The following is a 15,663-nucleotide window of genomic DNA, read 5'->3' on the forward strand; positions in this document are numbered from 1 at the left end:
ACAAGGGTGGATGAGGGAGGGTGTAGACAGTATAAAGGTGGATGATGGAGGGTGTAGACAGAACAAGGGTGGATGATGGAGGGTGTAGACAGTATAAAGGTGGATGATGGAGGGTGTAGACAGAACAAGGGTGGATGAGGGAGGGTGTAGACAGTATAAAGGTGGATGAAGGTGTAGACAGTATAAAGGTGGATGAGGGAGGGTGTAGACAGAACAAGGGTGGATGAAGGTGTAGACAGAACAAGGATGGATGAAGGTGTAGACAGAACAAGGGTGGATGAGGGAGGTGTAGACAGAACAAGGGTGGATGAAGGTGTAGACAGTATAAAGGTGGATGAGGGAGGGTGTAGACAGAACAAGGGTGGATGAGGGAGGGTGTAGACAGAACAAGGGTGGATGAAGGTGTAGACAGAACAAGGGTGGATGAAGGTGTAGACAGAACAAGGGTGGATGATGGAGGGTGTAGACAGAACAAGGGTGGATGAAGGTGTAGACAGTTTAAAGGTGGATGAAGGTGTAGACAGTTTAAAGGTGGATGAGGGAGGGTGTAGACAGAACAAGGGTGGATGATGGAGGGTGTAGACAGTATAAAGGTGGATGATGGAGGGTGTAGACAGAACAAGGGTGGATGAGGGAGGGTGTAGACAGTATAAAGGTGGATGATGGAGGGTGTAGACAGAACAAGGGTGGATGAAGCAGGGTGTAGACAGTATAAAGGTGGATGATGGAGGGTGTAGACAGAACAAGGGTGGATGAGGGAGGGTGTAGACAGTATAAAGGTGGATGATGGAGGGTGTAGACAGTATAAAGGTGGATGATGGAGGGTGTAGACAGAACAAGGGTGGATGATGGAGGGTGTAGACAGTATAAAGGTGGATGATGGAGGGTGTAGACAGAACAAGGGTGGATGAGGGAGGGTGTAGACAGAACAAGGGTGGATGAAGGTGTAGACAGTATAAAGGTGGATGAGGGAGGGTGTAGACAGAACAAGGGTGGATGAAGGTGTAGACAGAACAAGGATGGATGAAGGTGTAGACAGAACAAGGGTGGATGAGGGAGGTGTAGACAGAACAAGGGTGGATGAAGGTGTAGACAGTATAAAGGTGGATGAGGGAGGGTGTAGACAGAACAAGGGTGGATGATGGAGGGTGTAGACAGAACAAGGGTGGATGATGGAGGGTGTACACAGAACAAGGGTGGATGAGGGAGGGTGTAGACAGAACAAGGGTGGATGAAGGTGTAGACAGAACAAGGGTGGATGAAGGTGTAGACAGAACAAGGGTGGATGATGGAGGGTGTAGACAGAACAAGGGTGGATGAAGGTGTAGACAGTTTAAAGGTGGATGAAGGTGTAGACAGTTTAAAGGTGGATGAGGGAGGGTGTAGACAGAACAAGGGTGGATGATGGAGGGTGTAGACAGTATAAAGGTGGATGATGGAGGGTGTAGACAGAACAAGGGTGGATGAGGGAGGGTGTAGACAGTATAAAGGTGGATGATGGAGGGTGTAGACAGAACAAGGGTGGATGAGGCAGGGTGTAGACAGTATAAAGGTGGATGATGGAGGGTGTAGACAGAACAAGGGTGGATGAGGGAGGGTGTAGACAGTATAAAGGTGGATGATGGAGGGTGTAGACAGAACAAGGGTGGATGATGGAGGGTGTAGACAGTATAAAGGTGGATGATGGAGGGTGTAGACAGAACAAGGGTGGATGAGGGAGGGTGTAGACAGTATAAAGGTGGATGAAGGTGTAGACAGTATAAAGGTGGATGAGGGAGGGTGTAGACAGAACAAGGGTGGATGAAGGTGTAGACAGAACAAGGATGGATGAAGGTGTAGACAGAACAAGGGTGGATGAGGGAGGGTGTAGACAGAACAAGGGTGGATGAAGGTGTAGACAGTATAAAGGTGGATGAGGGAGGGTGTAGACAGAACAAGGGTGGATGATGGAGGGTGTAGACAGAACAAGGGTGGATGATGGAGGGTGTACACAGAACAAGGGTGGATGAGGGAGGGTGTAGACAGAACAAGGGTGGATGATGGAGGGTGTACACAGAACAAGGGTGGATGAGGGAGGGTGTAGACAGAACAAGGGTGGATGAAGGTGTAGACAGAACAAAGGTGGATGAAGGTGTAGACAGAACAAGGGTGGATGATGGAGGGTGTAGACAGAACAAGGGTGGATGAAGGTGTAGACAGTTTAAAGGTGGATGAAGGTGTAGACAGTTTAAAGGTGGATGAGGGAGGGTGTAGACAGAACAAGGGTGGATGATGGAGGGTGTAGAAAGAACAAGGGTGGATGAGGGAGGGTGTAGACAGTATAAAGGTGGATGATGGAGGGTGTAGACAGAACAAGGGTGGATGAGGGAGGGTGTAGACAGTATAAAGGTGGATGATGGAGGGTGTAGACAGAACAAGGGTGGATGAGGGAGGGTGTAGACAGTATAAAGGTGGATGATGGAGGGTGTAGACAGAACAAGGGTGGATGATGGAGGGTGTAGACAGTATAAAGGTGGATGATGGAGGGTGTAGACAGAACAAGGGTGGATGAGGGAGGGTGTAGACAGTATAAAGGTGGACGATGGAGGGTGTAGACAGAACAAGGGTGGATGAGGGAGGGTGTAGACAGTATAAAGGTGGATGAGGGAGGGTGTAGACAGAACAAGGGTGGATGATGGAGGGTGTAGACAGAACAAGGGTGGATGAAGGTGTAGACAGATCAAGGGTGGATGAGGGAGGGTGTAGACAGAATATGGGTGGATGAGGGAGGGTGTAGACACAACAAGGGTGGATGAGGGAGGGTGTAGACACAACAAGGGTGGATGAGGGAGGGTGTAGACAGAACAAGGGTGGATGAAGGTGTAGACAGTATAAAGGTGGATGAGGGAGGGTGTAGACAGAACAAGGGTGGATGATGGAGGGTGTAGACAGAACAAGGGTGGATGATGGAGGGTGTAGACAGAACAAGGGTGGATGAGGGAGGGTGCAGACAGAACAAGGGTGGATGAGAGAGGGTGCAGACAGAACAAGGGTGGATGAAGGTGTAAACAGAACAAGGGTGGATGAGGGAGGGTGTAGACACAACAAGGGTGGATGAGGGAGGGTGTAGACACAACAAGGGTGGATGAAGGTGTAGACTGTATAAAGGTGGATGAGGGAGGGTGTAGACAGAACAAGGGTGGATGAAGGTGTAGACAGTATAAAGGTGGATGAGGGAGGGGGTAGACAGGACAATGGTGGATGAAGGTGTAGACAGAACAAGGGTGGATGAAGGTGTAGACAGAACAAGGGTGGATGATGGAGGGTGTAGACAGAACAAGGGTGGATGAAGGTGTAGACAGTTTAAAGGTGGATGAAGGTGTAGACAGTTTAAAGGTGGATGAGGGAGGGTGTAGACAGAACAAGGGTGGATGATGGAGGGAGTAGACAGTATAAAGGTGGATGATGGAGGGTGTAGACAGAACAAGGGTGGATGAGGGAGGGTGTAGACAGAACAAGGGTGGATGACGGAAGGTGTAGACAGAACAAGGGTGGATGAGGGAGGGTGTAGACAGAACAAGGGTGGATGAGGAAGGGTGTAGACAGAACAAGGGTGGATGAGGAAGGGTGTAGACAGAACAAGGGTGGATGAGGGAGGGTGTAGACAGAACAAGGGTGGATGAAGGTGTAGACAGTATAAAGGTGGATGAGGGAGGGTGTAGACAGAACAAGGGTGGATGATGGAGGGTGTAGACACAACAAGGGTGGATGAAGGTGTAGACAGAACAAGGGTGGATGAGGCATCATGACCTCCTGATCTTTATGGCTCAAAGTCAGTCACCAAAACACAGAAGAGTTACAGAGACATTTAGAAAGAATACAGATATCCACAAGTATAATGTAAAAATATAAAACAGAATTAAAAGTAATAATAAAATAATCATAAAAATATACATTGATTCTTTCACAGATGAGGAAAATGTTATCAGTGCAACTGATTTCACATTAAATCATTAAATAAGATGCAGTTATGTTACAAGGCTGAGGCAGTGTTTCTGCTGGTGGTTTGGACAGTCGCACTGAGGGTATTTAAGTTGTGAAGAGTTTAACACAACTGATTCACTTAACTCATAACTGACACACTGGGAAAAGGCTGTGTGTCAATATCACTTTAATCTTGCTACTTTCAACAAGTTTGTTCTTATATGAACCGATTTAGAGCTCCTACTTTTTAGCCAAGTTCTCATCAGTTGATTATTGATTAAACCCAGAGTCATGGACTCAGAATGAGTGTGTAGACGGACATCAGTTTGTCTTTGTTTCTAGTGGAGCTGCTGCAAGACCAAACTCCCCTCAACCCAGCTGTGTGTCCATGAAGAGTGATGGGTCAATGGATCTCCCTCTCACCTTCAGAGAAGGATCAGTCTTGAAGGAGAGGTATTCATTTCACATCAGCCCCGGTTCTGGACTGCTTTGCTTGGGGGGGCAGTAAAACATAATGAGGGGGCATGTCGATAGTCATGTTTATGAAGCCAGAAATATATTCAAGGCTTGATTTGTGCATGAATGATGACTATTGATACTGGCTTAAAGTGATGTATTAGGTAAAGAAATAAAAATGCACATTTTCGAACTTAAAACACAATGATTAAAAAATACATGTCGATTATGTAAATGGAGAACAAAGATTATCTAATTGTATTTCATTTCAATACGCCCCCTTAATTAAATTGCCATTACTAATAGAACAACTCTATTTCTTGAAAGGCTTTAATACAAATTTAAGTCAAAGCTGACAAATGTACCTACACACAGGTACAGAAATAGGAATGAGTGAGAATATTTATATTATTGGGAAATTAAAATATAAAGAAAACAAAAGAATACAAATTCTGTTAAAAAGGGGGTATTCGTCACATTTATATATTGGAAAAAAAAAATATGAAAGTACATAAAATAAGAAATCTATCTACTGCACTTTAATAGTAAAAAAATTGGTAAAGTATTGAAGTTTTTATTGATGTTATGAAACGTACTGGTACAATGCGGTATTTATGCACAGTATAACAATACTGGCTGTGATGGCGAGGAATCGTTTAAACCAGGGATGTCAAAGTCAAATACACCGAGGGCCAAAAAACCAAATTTGCTACAAGCCGAGGGCCGGACTGGTTCAATGTTTATTAAAACATATTGAAATGATTGCACATAGCCTATTGAACCAAGACCTAACACAGTGTATATTATTTATGCTTAAATGAATAAAGCAATATTTTTTTATGGATCTGTCAGTAATTTCAAGTGAAAACATTTTTCAACAGGCAAACAGATAAAAGCAAACTTCCTTCAAAGAAAAATCACATGTCCTGTACATTAAATGAATAATGCTTGAAATTGTAACTACTTCATTTCACAACAAATATCTGTCTGACTGAACCGTTCTCTTTACGTTAACAAATACGAGCCTCTTGTAATTCCAGGACGAAACATGAGAGAACGTGAAGACGTTAAGATTGGGCGTTTTGAAAATAAACAACCATTAAATAATGTGATAAAAAGCAAATTTTTCCGAACCATTTCGAGTATATGTTGTATAAATATTTAACTTAATTAAGTTTAATGTGCTGGGAAATATTGAAATGGACCTTTAATGTGACGTACAAGTGCTTGAATTCCACCTTATAAACGTGTATGAATCCTGCAAACATTACTTTGTTCATTGCGCTGAGGCGCAAAATTCGAGAGGTGCACTATTGATCTATATTAATATAGATCAATGAGGTGCACGACCTCGAGAATTGACAGCGCGCGAGACCCTCGCGCACGGGCGGAGCCACTGCAATTACGTCATTTTCGCCGCGCGGACCCTCGCGACGCGTCGCGCTGCAGTGACTTTGTGGGCTACCGTTGCATTGTGGGGAACGTAGTGCGTGCAAAACACCATCGGGCGGCTGTGGCCTGCGGACCGGTTCTAATAGTAATTAAATATCATCCAGGGGGCCATAGATAATCAATTCACGGGCCGGATCTGGCTAGCGGGCCTTTACTTTGACATATGTGGTTTAAACCATGAGCCGCGACGGCTTGCGCGGGGGAAATAGCACTGTCAGTTAAAGAGGGCCTCGCGCGCTGTCGATTCGTGAGGTCGTGCACCTCTCGAATTTTGTAACTTCGCACACGCTGCGCCTCAGCGCGATGAGAACAGTCACGTTTGCCGGGTTCATCCACCTTTTTAAGGTGGAATTAAAGCACTTGTACGTCACTTTCAAGGTCCATTTCAATATTTCTCAGCACGTTAAACTTAATTAAGTTAAATATTTATACATATACTCAAAATGATTCGCATTTTAAATCACACTTTCAAAATGCCCAATCTTAACGTCTTCACGTTCTCTCATGTTTCGTCCTGGAATTACAAGAGGCTCGTATTTGTTAACCTAAGACAAGAGAACTGTTCAGTCAGACAGATATTTGTTGTGAAACGAAGTAGTTACAATTTCAAGCATTTTCAAGTACTTTAGCCTAAATTCCAGCACTTTTCAAATCTGAAAAAGCAACATTAAAATTCGTCAGGTAAATGTTCATTCCCGTTTTTTTTATTACCACATATGGTTTCGGACAACACTGCGCAGCAAGTATTTAAACGCTTCCGCCGTTCGCGCAGGTTTAGGAGAACCAAGTTAGCCTAAACGCTAATGGCTAATAAAATAATTTAAGCAACACCTATGCAAGAGGTAAGTAACATTAAAGCAACGACAAACCACAGTTAAGCAAATATTACCATGTGGAAGTCAGTTTAAACTCAGAAGAGTGTATACCTGCCTTTCACTCACACTAACAGAACACATACTACAGAACTGAACCGTATGGGGCGGTCTGCCGATTTTTATATGACTCAAAGAGCCAATCAGGAATAAGCAAGGAAATATCTTCACGCTGTAAAGCAAAATGCATTTTTGTAATTGGTTCAGGGATAAAAAAAAAGCCGTTGCTTGCATTGTGCTTGGGGGGGCAAAGACACAATTTGGGGGGGCAATGCCCCCCTCAGCCCCCCCCTAGCGCCGGCCCTGTTTCACATCCTCTTGATCACTCTAATCTCATCCTCAGAGACCTGCATACCACTGTAATGCAGTGAGTACATGCTAATTCATATTAACTTGATAGGACACATCACTTATGTCTCCATACACACCAGTGTGTGATACTAGTCTGACCAAAGCCATGTTTACACTATATGATCATCACTACAATTGTGCTAGTGCAGATAATAATCACAAATCATGAAAGGCTTGTGTAAAAGGAAAAGGGTGTAAAAAGAACAAGGGTGGATGAGGGAGGGTGTAGACAGAACAAGGGTGGATGAGGGAGGGTGTAGACAGAACAAGGGTGGATGAAGGTGTAGACAGTATAAAGGTGGATGAGGGAGGGTGTAGACAGAATAAGGGTGGATGAAGATGTAGACAGAACAAGGGTGGATGAAGGTGTAGACAGAACAAGAGTGGATGAGGGAGGGTGTAGACAGAACAAGGATGGATGATGGAGGGTGTAGACAGTATAAAGGTGGATGAGGGAGGGTGTAGACAGAACAAGGGTGGATGAAGGTGTAGACAGATCAAGGGTGGATGAGGGAGGGTGTAGACAGAACAAGGGTGGATGAAGGTGTAGACAGTATAAAGGTGGATGAGGGAGGGTGTAGACAGAACAAGGGTGGATGAAGGTGTAGACAGAACAAGGATGGATGAAGGTGTAGACAGAACAAGGATGGATGAGGGAGGTGTAGACAGAACAAGGGTGGATGATGGAGGGTGTAGAAAGAACAAGGGTGGATGAGGGAGGGTGTAGACAGTATAAAGGTGGATGAGGGAGGGTGTAGACAGAACAAGGGTGGATGAAGGTGTAGACAGAACAAGGGTGGATGATGGAGGGTGTAGACAGAACAAGGGTGGATGAAGGTGTAGACAGTTTAAAGGTGGATGAGGGAGGGTGTAGACAGAACAAGGGTGGATGAAGGTGTAGACAGAACAAGGGTGGATGAAGGTGTAGACAGTATAAAGGTGGATGAGGGAGGGTGTAGACAGAACAAGGGTGGATGAAGGTGTAGACAGAACAAGGATGGATGAAGGTGTAGACAGAACAAGGGTGGATGAGGGAGGTTGTAGAGAGAACAAGGGTGGATGAAGGTGTAGACAGTATAAAGGTGGATGAGGGAGGGTGTAGACAGAACAAGGGTGGATGATGGAGGGTGTAGACAGAACAAGGGTGGATGATGGAGGGTGTACACAGAACAAGGGTGGATGAGGGAGGGTGTAGACAGAACAAGGGTGGATGAAGGTGTAGACAGAACAAGGGTGGATGATGGAGGGTGTAGACATAACAAGGGTGGATGAAGGTGTAGACAGTTTAAAGGTGGATGAGGGAGGGTGTAGACAGAACAAGGGTGGATGAGGGAGGGTGTAGACAGTATAAAGGTGGATGATGGAGGGTGTAGACAGAACAAGGGTGGATGAGGGAGGGTGTAGACAGTATAAAGGTGGATGATGGAGGGTGTAGACAGAACAAGGGTGGATGATGGAGGGTGTAGACAGTATAAAGGTGGATGATGGAGGGTGTAGACAGAACAAGGGTGGATGAGGGAGGGTGTAGACAGTATAAAGGTGGATGATGGAGGGTGTAGACAGAACAAGGGTGGATGAGGGAGGGTGTAGACAGTATAAAGGTGGATGAGGGAGGGTGTAGACAGAACAAGGGTGGATGAAGGTGTAGACAGAACAAGGGTGGATGAGGGAGGGTGTAGACAGAACAAGGGTGGATGAGGGAGGGTATAGACAGAACAAGAGTGGATGAGGGAGGGTGTAGACAGAGCAAGGGTGGATGAAGGTGTAGACAGTTTAAAGGTGGATGAAGGTGTAGACAGTTTAAAGGTGGATGAGGGAGGGTGTAGACAGAACAAGGGTGGATGATGGAGGGTGTAGAAAGAACAAGGGTGGATGAGGGAGGGTGTAGACAGTATAAAGGTGGATGATGGAGGGTGTAGACAGAACAAGGGTGGATGAGGGAGGGTGTAGACAGTATAAAGGTGGATGATGGAGGGTGTAGACAGAACAAGGGTGGATGAGGGAGGGTGTAGACAGTATAAAGGTGGATGAAGGTGTAGACAGTATAAAGGTGGATGAGGGAGGGTGTAGACAGAACAAGGGTGGATGATGGAGGGTGTAGACAGAACAAGGGTGGATGATGGAGGGTGTACACAGAACAAGGGTGGATGAGGGAGGGTGTAGACAGAACTAGGGTGGATAAAGGTGTAGACAGAACAAGGATGGATGAAGGTGTAGACAGAACAAGGGTGGATGAGGGAGGGTGTAGACAGAACAAGGGTGGATGAAGGTGTAGACAGTATAAAGGTGGATGAGGGAGGGTGTAGACAGAACAATGGTGGATGATGGAGGGTGTAGACAGAACAAGGGTGGATGATGGAGGGTGTACACAGAACAAGGGTGGATGAGGGAGGGTGTAGACAGAACAAGGGTGGATGAAGGTGTAGACAGAACAAGGGTGGATGAAGGTGTAGACAGAACAAGGGTGGATGATGGAGGGTGTAGACAGAACAAGGGTGGATGAAGGTGTAGACAGTTTAAAGGTGGATGAAGGTGTAGACAGTTTAAAGGTGGATGAGGGAGGGTGTAGACAGAACAAGGGTGGATGATGGAGGGTGTAGAAAGAACAAGGGTGGATGAGGGAGGGTGTAGACAGTATAAAGGTGGATGATGGAGGGTGTAGACAGAACAAGGGTGGATGAGGGAGGGTGTAGACAGTATAAAGGTGGATGATGGAGGGTGTAGACAGAACAAGGGTGGATGATGGAGGGTGTAGACTGTATAAAGGTGGATGATGGAGGGTGTAGACAGAACAAGGGTGGATGAGGGAGGGTGTAGACAGTATAAAGGTGGATGATGGAGGGTGTAGACAGAACAAGGGTGGATGAGGGAGGGTGTAGACAGTATAAAGGTGGATGAGGGAGGGTGTAGACAGAACAAGGGTGGATGATGGAGGGTGTAGACAGAACAAGGGTGGATGAAGGTGTAGACAGATCAAGGGTGGATGAGGGAGGGTGTAGACAGAATATGGGTGGATGAGGGAGGGTGTAGACTCAACAAGGGTGGATGAGGGAGGGTGTAGACACAACAAGGGTGGATGAGGGAGGGTGTAGACAGAACAAGGGTGGATGAAGGTGTAGACAGTATAAAGGTGGATGAGGGAGGGTGTAGACAGAACAAGGGTGGATGATGGAGGGTGTAGACAGAACAAGGGTGGATGAGGGAGGGTGCAGACAGAACAAGGGTGGATGATGGAGGGTGTAGACAGAACAAGGGTGGATGAAGGTATAGACAGAACAAGGGTGGATGAGGGAGGGTGTAGACAGAATATGGGTGGATGAGGGAGGGTGTAGACACAACAAGGGTGGATGAGGGAGGGTGTAGACACAACAAGGGTGGATGAAGGTGTAGACTGTATAAAGGTGGATGAGGGAGGGTGTAGACAGAACAAGGGTGGATGAAGGTGTAGACAGTATAAAGGTGGATGAGGGAGGGGGTAGACAGGACAAGGGTGGATGAAGGTGTAGACAGAACAAGGGTGGATGAAGGTGTAGACAGAACAAGGGTGGATGAGGAAGGGTGTAGACAGAACAAGGGTGGATGATGGAAGGTGTAGACAGAACAAGGGTGGATGAGGGAGGGTGTAGACAGAACAAGGGTGGATGAGGGAGGGTGTAGACAGAACAAGGGTGGATGAAGGTGTAGACAGAACAAGGGTGGATGAGGCATCATGACCTCCTGACCTTTATGGCTCAAAGTCAGTCACCAAAACACAGAAGAGTTACAGAGACATTTAGAAAGAATACAGATATCCACAACTATAATGTCAAAATATAAAACAGAATTAAAAGTAATAATAAAATAATCATAAAAATATACATTGATTCTTTCACAGATGAGGAAAATGTTATCAGTGCAACTGATTTCACATTAAATCATTGAATAAGATGCAGTTATGTTACGAGGCTGAGGCAGTGTTTCTGCTGGTGGTTTGGACAGTCGCACTGAGGGTATTTTAAGTTGTGAAGAGTTTAACACAACTGATTCACTTAACTGATAACTGACACACTGGGAAAAGGCTGTGTGTCAATATCACTTTAATCTTGCTACTTTCAACAAGTTTGTTCTTATATGAACCGATTTAGAGCTCCTACTTTTTAGCCAAGTTCTCATCAGTTGATTATTGATTAAACCCAGAGTCATGGACTCAGAATGAGTGTGTAGACGGACATCAGTTTGTCTTTGTTTCTAGTGGAGCTGCTGCAAGACCAAACTCCCCTCAACCCAGCTGTGTGTCCATGAAGAGTGATGGGTCAATGGATCTCCCTCTCACCTTCAGAGAAGGATCAGTCTTGAAGGAGAGGTATTCATTTCACATCCTCTTGATCACTCTAATCTCATCCTCAGAGACCTGCATACCACTGTAATGCAGTGAGTACATGCTAATTCATATTAACTTGATAGGACACATCACTTATGTCTCCATACACACCAGTGTGTGATACTAGTCTGACCAAAGCCATGTTTACACTATATGATCATCACTACAATTGTGCTAGTGCAAATAATAATCACAAATCATGAAAGGCTTGTGTAAAAGAAAAAGGGTGTAAAAAGAACAAGGGTGGATGAGGGAGGGTGTAGACAGAACAAGGGTGGATGATGGAGGGTGTAGACAGAACAAGGGTGGATGAGGGAGGGTGCAGACAGAACAAGGGTGGATGATGGAGGGTGTAGACAGAACAAGGGTGGATGAAGGTATAGACAGAACAAGGGTGGATGAGGGAGGGTGTAGACAGAATATGGGTGGATGAGGGAGGGTGTAGACACAACAAGGGTGGATGAGGGAGGGTGTAGACACAACAAGGGTGGATGAAGGTGTAGACTGTATAAAGGTGGATGAGGGAGGGTGTAGACAGAACAAGGGTGGATGAAGGTGTAGACAGTATAAAGGTGGATGAGGGAGGGGGTAGACAGGACAAGGGTGGATGAAGGTGTAGACAGAACAAGGGTGGATGAAGGTGTAGACAGAACAAGGGTGGATGAGGAAGGGTGTAGACAGAACAAGGGTGGATGATGGAAGGTGTAGACAGAACAAGGGTGGATGAGGGAGGGTGTAGACAGAACAAGGGTGGATGAGGGAGGGTGTAGACAGAACAAGGGTGGATGAAGGTGTAGACAGAACAAGGGTGGATGAGGCATCATGACCTCCTGACCTTTATGGCTCAAAGTCAGTCACCAAAACACAGAAGAGTTACAGAGACATTTAGAAAGAATACAGATATCCACAACTATAATGTCAAAATATAAAACAGAATTAAAAGTAATAATAAAATAATCATAAAAATATACATTGATTCTTTCACAGATGAGGAAAATGTTATCAGTGCAACTGATTTCACATTAAATCATTGAATAAGATGCAGTTATGTTACGAGGCTGAGGCAGTGTTTCTGCTGGTGGTTTGGACAGTCGCACTGAGGGTATTTTAAGTTGTGAAGAGTTTAACACAACTGATTCACTTAACTGATAACTGACACACTGGGAAAAGGCTGTGTGTCAATATCACTTTAATCTTGCTACTTTCAACAAGTTTGTTCTTATATGAACCGATTTAGAGCTCCTACTTTTTAGCCAAGTTCTCATCAGTTGATTATTGATTAAACCCAGAGTCATGGACTCAGAATGAGTGTGTAGACGGACATCAGTTTGTCTTTGTTTCTAGTGGAGCTGCTGCAAGACCAAACTCCCCTCAACCCAGCTGTGTGTCCATGAAGAGTGATGGGTCAATGGATCTCCCTCTCACCTTCAGAGAAGGATCAGTCTTGAAGGAGAGGTATTCATTTCACATCCTCTTGATCACTCTAATCTCATCCTCAGAGACCTGCATACCACTGTAATGCAGTGAGTACATGCTAATTCATATTAACTTGATAGGACACATCACTTATGTCTCCATACACACCAGTGTGTGATACTAGTCTGACCAAAGCCATGTTTACACTATATGATCATCACTACAATTGTGCTAGTGCAAATAATAATCACAAATCATGAAAGGCTTGTGTAAAAGAAAAAGGGTGTAAAAAGAACAAGGGTGGATGAGGGAGGGTGTAGACAGAACAAGGGTGGATGAGGGAGGGTGTAGACAGAACAAGGGTGGATGAAGGTGTAGACAGTATAAAGGTGGATGAGGGAGGGTGTAGACAGAACAATGGTGGATGATGGAGGGTGTAGACAGAACAAGGGTGGATGATGGAGGGTGTACACAGAACAAGGGTGGATGAGGGAGGGTGTAGACAGAACAAGGGTGGATGAAGGTGTAGACAGAACAAGGGTGGATGAAGGTGTAGACAGAACAAGGGTGGATGATGGAGGGTGTAGACAGAACAAGGGTGGATGAAGGTGTAGACAGTTTAAAGGTGGATGAAGGTGTAGACAGTTTAAAGGTGGATGAGGGAGGGTGTAGACAGAACAAGGGTGGATGATGGAGGGTGTAGAAAGAACAAGGGTGGATGAGGGAGGGTGTAGACAGTATAAAGGTGGATGATGGAGGGTGTAGACAGAACAAGGGTGGATGAGGGAGGGTGTAGACAGTATAAAGGTGGATGATGGAGGGTGTAGACAGAACAAGGGTGGATGATGGAGGGTGTAGACTGTATAAAGGTGGATGATGGAGGGTGTAGACAGAACAAGGGTGGATGAGGGAGGGTGTAGACAGTATAAAGGTGGATGATGGAGGGTGTAGACAGAACAAGGGTGGATGAGGGAGGGTGTAGACAGTATAAAGGTGGATGAGGGAGGGTGTAGACAGAACAAGGGTGGATGATGGAGGGTGTAGACAGAACAAGGGTGGATGAAGGTGTAGACAGATCAAGGGTGGATGAGGGAGGGTGTAGACAGAATATGGGTGGATGAGGGAGGGTGTAGACTCAACAAGGGTGGATGAGGGAGGGTGTAGACACAACAAGGGTGGATGAGGGAGGGTGTAGACAGAACAAGGGTGGATGAGGGAGGGTGTAGACAGAACAAGGGTGGATGAAGGTGTAGACAGTATAAAGGTGGATGAGGGAGGGTGTAGACAGAACAAGGGTGGATGATGGAGGGTGTAGACAGAACAAGGGTGGATGAGGGAGGGTGCAGACAGAACAAGGGTGGATGATGGAGGGTGTAGACAGAACAAGGGTGGATGAAGGTATAGACAGAACAAGGGTGGATGAGGGAGGGTGTAGACAGAATATGGGTGGATGAGGGAGGGTGTAGACACAACAAGGGTGGATGAGGGAGGGTGTAGACACAACAAGGGTGGATGAAGGTGTAGACTGTATAAAGGTGGATGAGGGAGGGTGTAGACAGAACAAGGGTGGATGAAGGTGTAGACAGTATAAAGGTGGATGAGGGAGGGGGTAGACAGGACAAGGGTGGATGAAGGTGTAGACAGAACAAGGGTGGATGAAGGTGTAGACAGAACAAGGGTGGATGAAGGTGTAGACAGTATAAAGGTGGATGAGGGAGGGTGTAGACAGAACAAGGGTGGATGAAGGTGTAGACAGAACAAGGATGGATGAAGGTGTAGACAGAACAAGGGTGGATGAGGGAGGTTGTAGACAGAACAAGGGTGGATGAAGGTGTAGACAGTATAAAGGTGGATGAGGGAGGGTGTAGACAGAACAAGGGTGGATGATGGAGGGTGTAGACAGAACAAGGGTGGATGATGGAGGGTGTACACAGAACAAGGGTGGATGAGGGAGGGTGTAGACAGAACAAGGGTGGATGAAGGTGTAGACAGAACAAGGGTGGATGATGGAGGGTGTAGACAGAACAAGGGTGGATGAAGGTGTAGACAGTATAAAGGTGGATGAGGGAGGGTGTAGACAGAACAATGGTGGATGATGGAGGGTGTAGACAGAACAAGGGTGGATGATGGAGGGTGTACACAGAACAAGGGTGGATGAGGGAGGGTGTAGACAGAACAAGGGTGGATGAAGGTGTAGACAGAACAAGGGTGGATGAAGGTGTAGACAGAACAAGGGTGGATGATGGAGGGTGTAGACAGAACAAGGGTGGATGAAGGTGTAGACAGTTTAAAGGTGGATGAAGGTGTAGACAGTTTAAAGGTGGATGAGGGAGGGTGTAGACAGAACAAGGGTGGATGATGGAGGGTGTAGAAAGAACAAGGGTGGATGAGGGAGGGTGTAGACAGTATAAAGGTGGATGATGGAGGGTGTAGACAGAACAAGGGTGGATGAGGGAGGGTGTAGACAGTATAAAGGTGGATGATGGAGGGTGTAGACAGAACAAGGGTGGATGAGGGAGGGTGTAGACAGTATAAAGGTGGATGAAGGTGTAGACAGTATAAAGGTGGATGAGGGAGGGTGTAGACAGAACAAGGGTGGATGATGGAGGGTGTAGACAGAACAAGGGTGGATGATGGAGGGTGTACACAGAACAAGGGTGGATGAGGGAGGGTGTAGACAGAACTAGGGTGGATAAAGGTGTAGACAGAACAAGGATGGATGAAGGTGTAGACAGAACAAGGGTGGATGAGGGAGGGTGTAGACAGAACAAGGGTGGATGAAGGTGTAGACAG

General features: G+C 46.0%; 1 protein-coding gene across 1 annotated transcript in view; it reads left to right on the plus strand.

Moving 5' to 3' along the window:
• LOC143474465 (uncharacterized) overlaps positions 1-15,663 on the plus strand; it is a 125,137-nt gene that overhangs the window by 20,527 nt on the left and 88,947 nt on the right. Inside the window, exons 4-6 of the mRNA XM_076971931.1 lie at positions 4,306-4,416; positions 11,326-11,436; positions 12,799-12,909. Of these exons, the coding sequence (XP_076828046.1) occupies positions 4,306-4,416; positions 11,326-11,436; positions 12,799-12,909 (333 nt within the window). The remainder of the gene's footprint in view (positions 1-4,305; positions 4,417-11,325; positions 11,437-12,798; positions 12,910-15,663) is intronic.

This window comes from Brachyhypopomus gauderio, chromosome 14 (genome assembly GCF_052324685.1).
Source record: "Brachyhypopomus gauderio isolate BG-103 chromosome 14, BGAUD_0.2, whole genome shotgun sequence".
NCBI classification, from domain to species: Eukaryota; Metazoa; Chordata; class Actinopteri; order Gymnotiformes; family Hypopomidae; genus Brachyhypopomus; species Brachyhypopomus gauderio.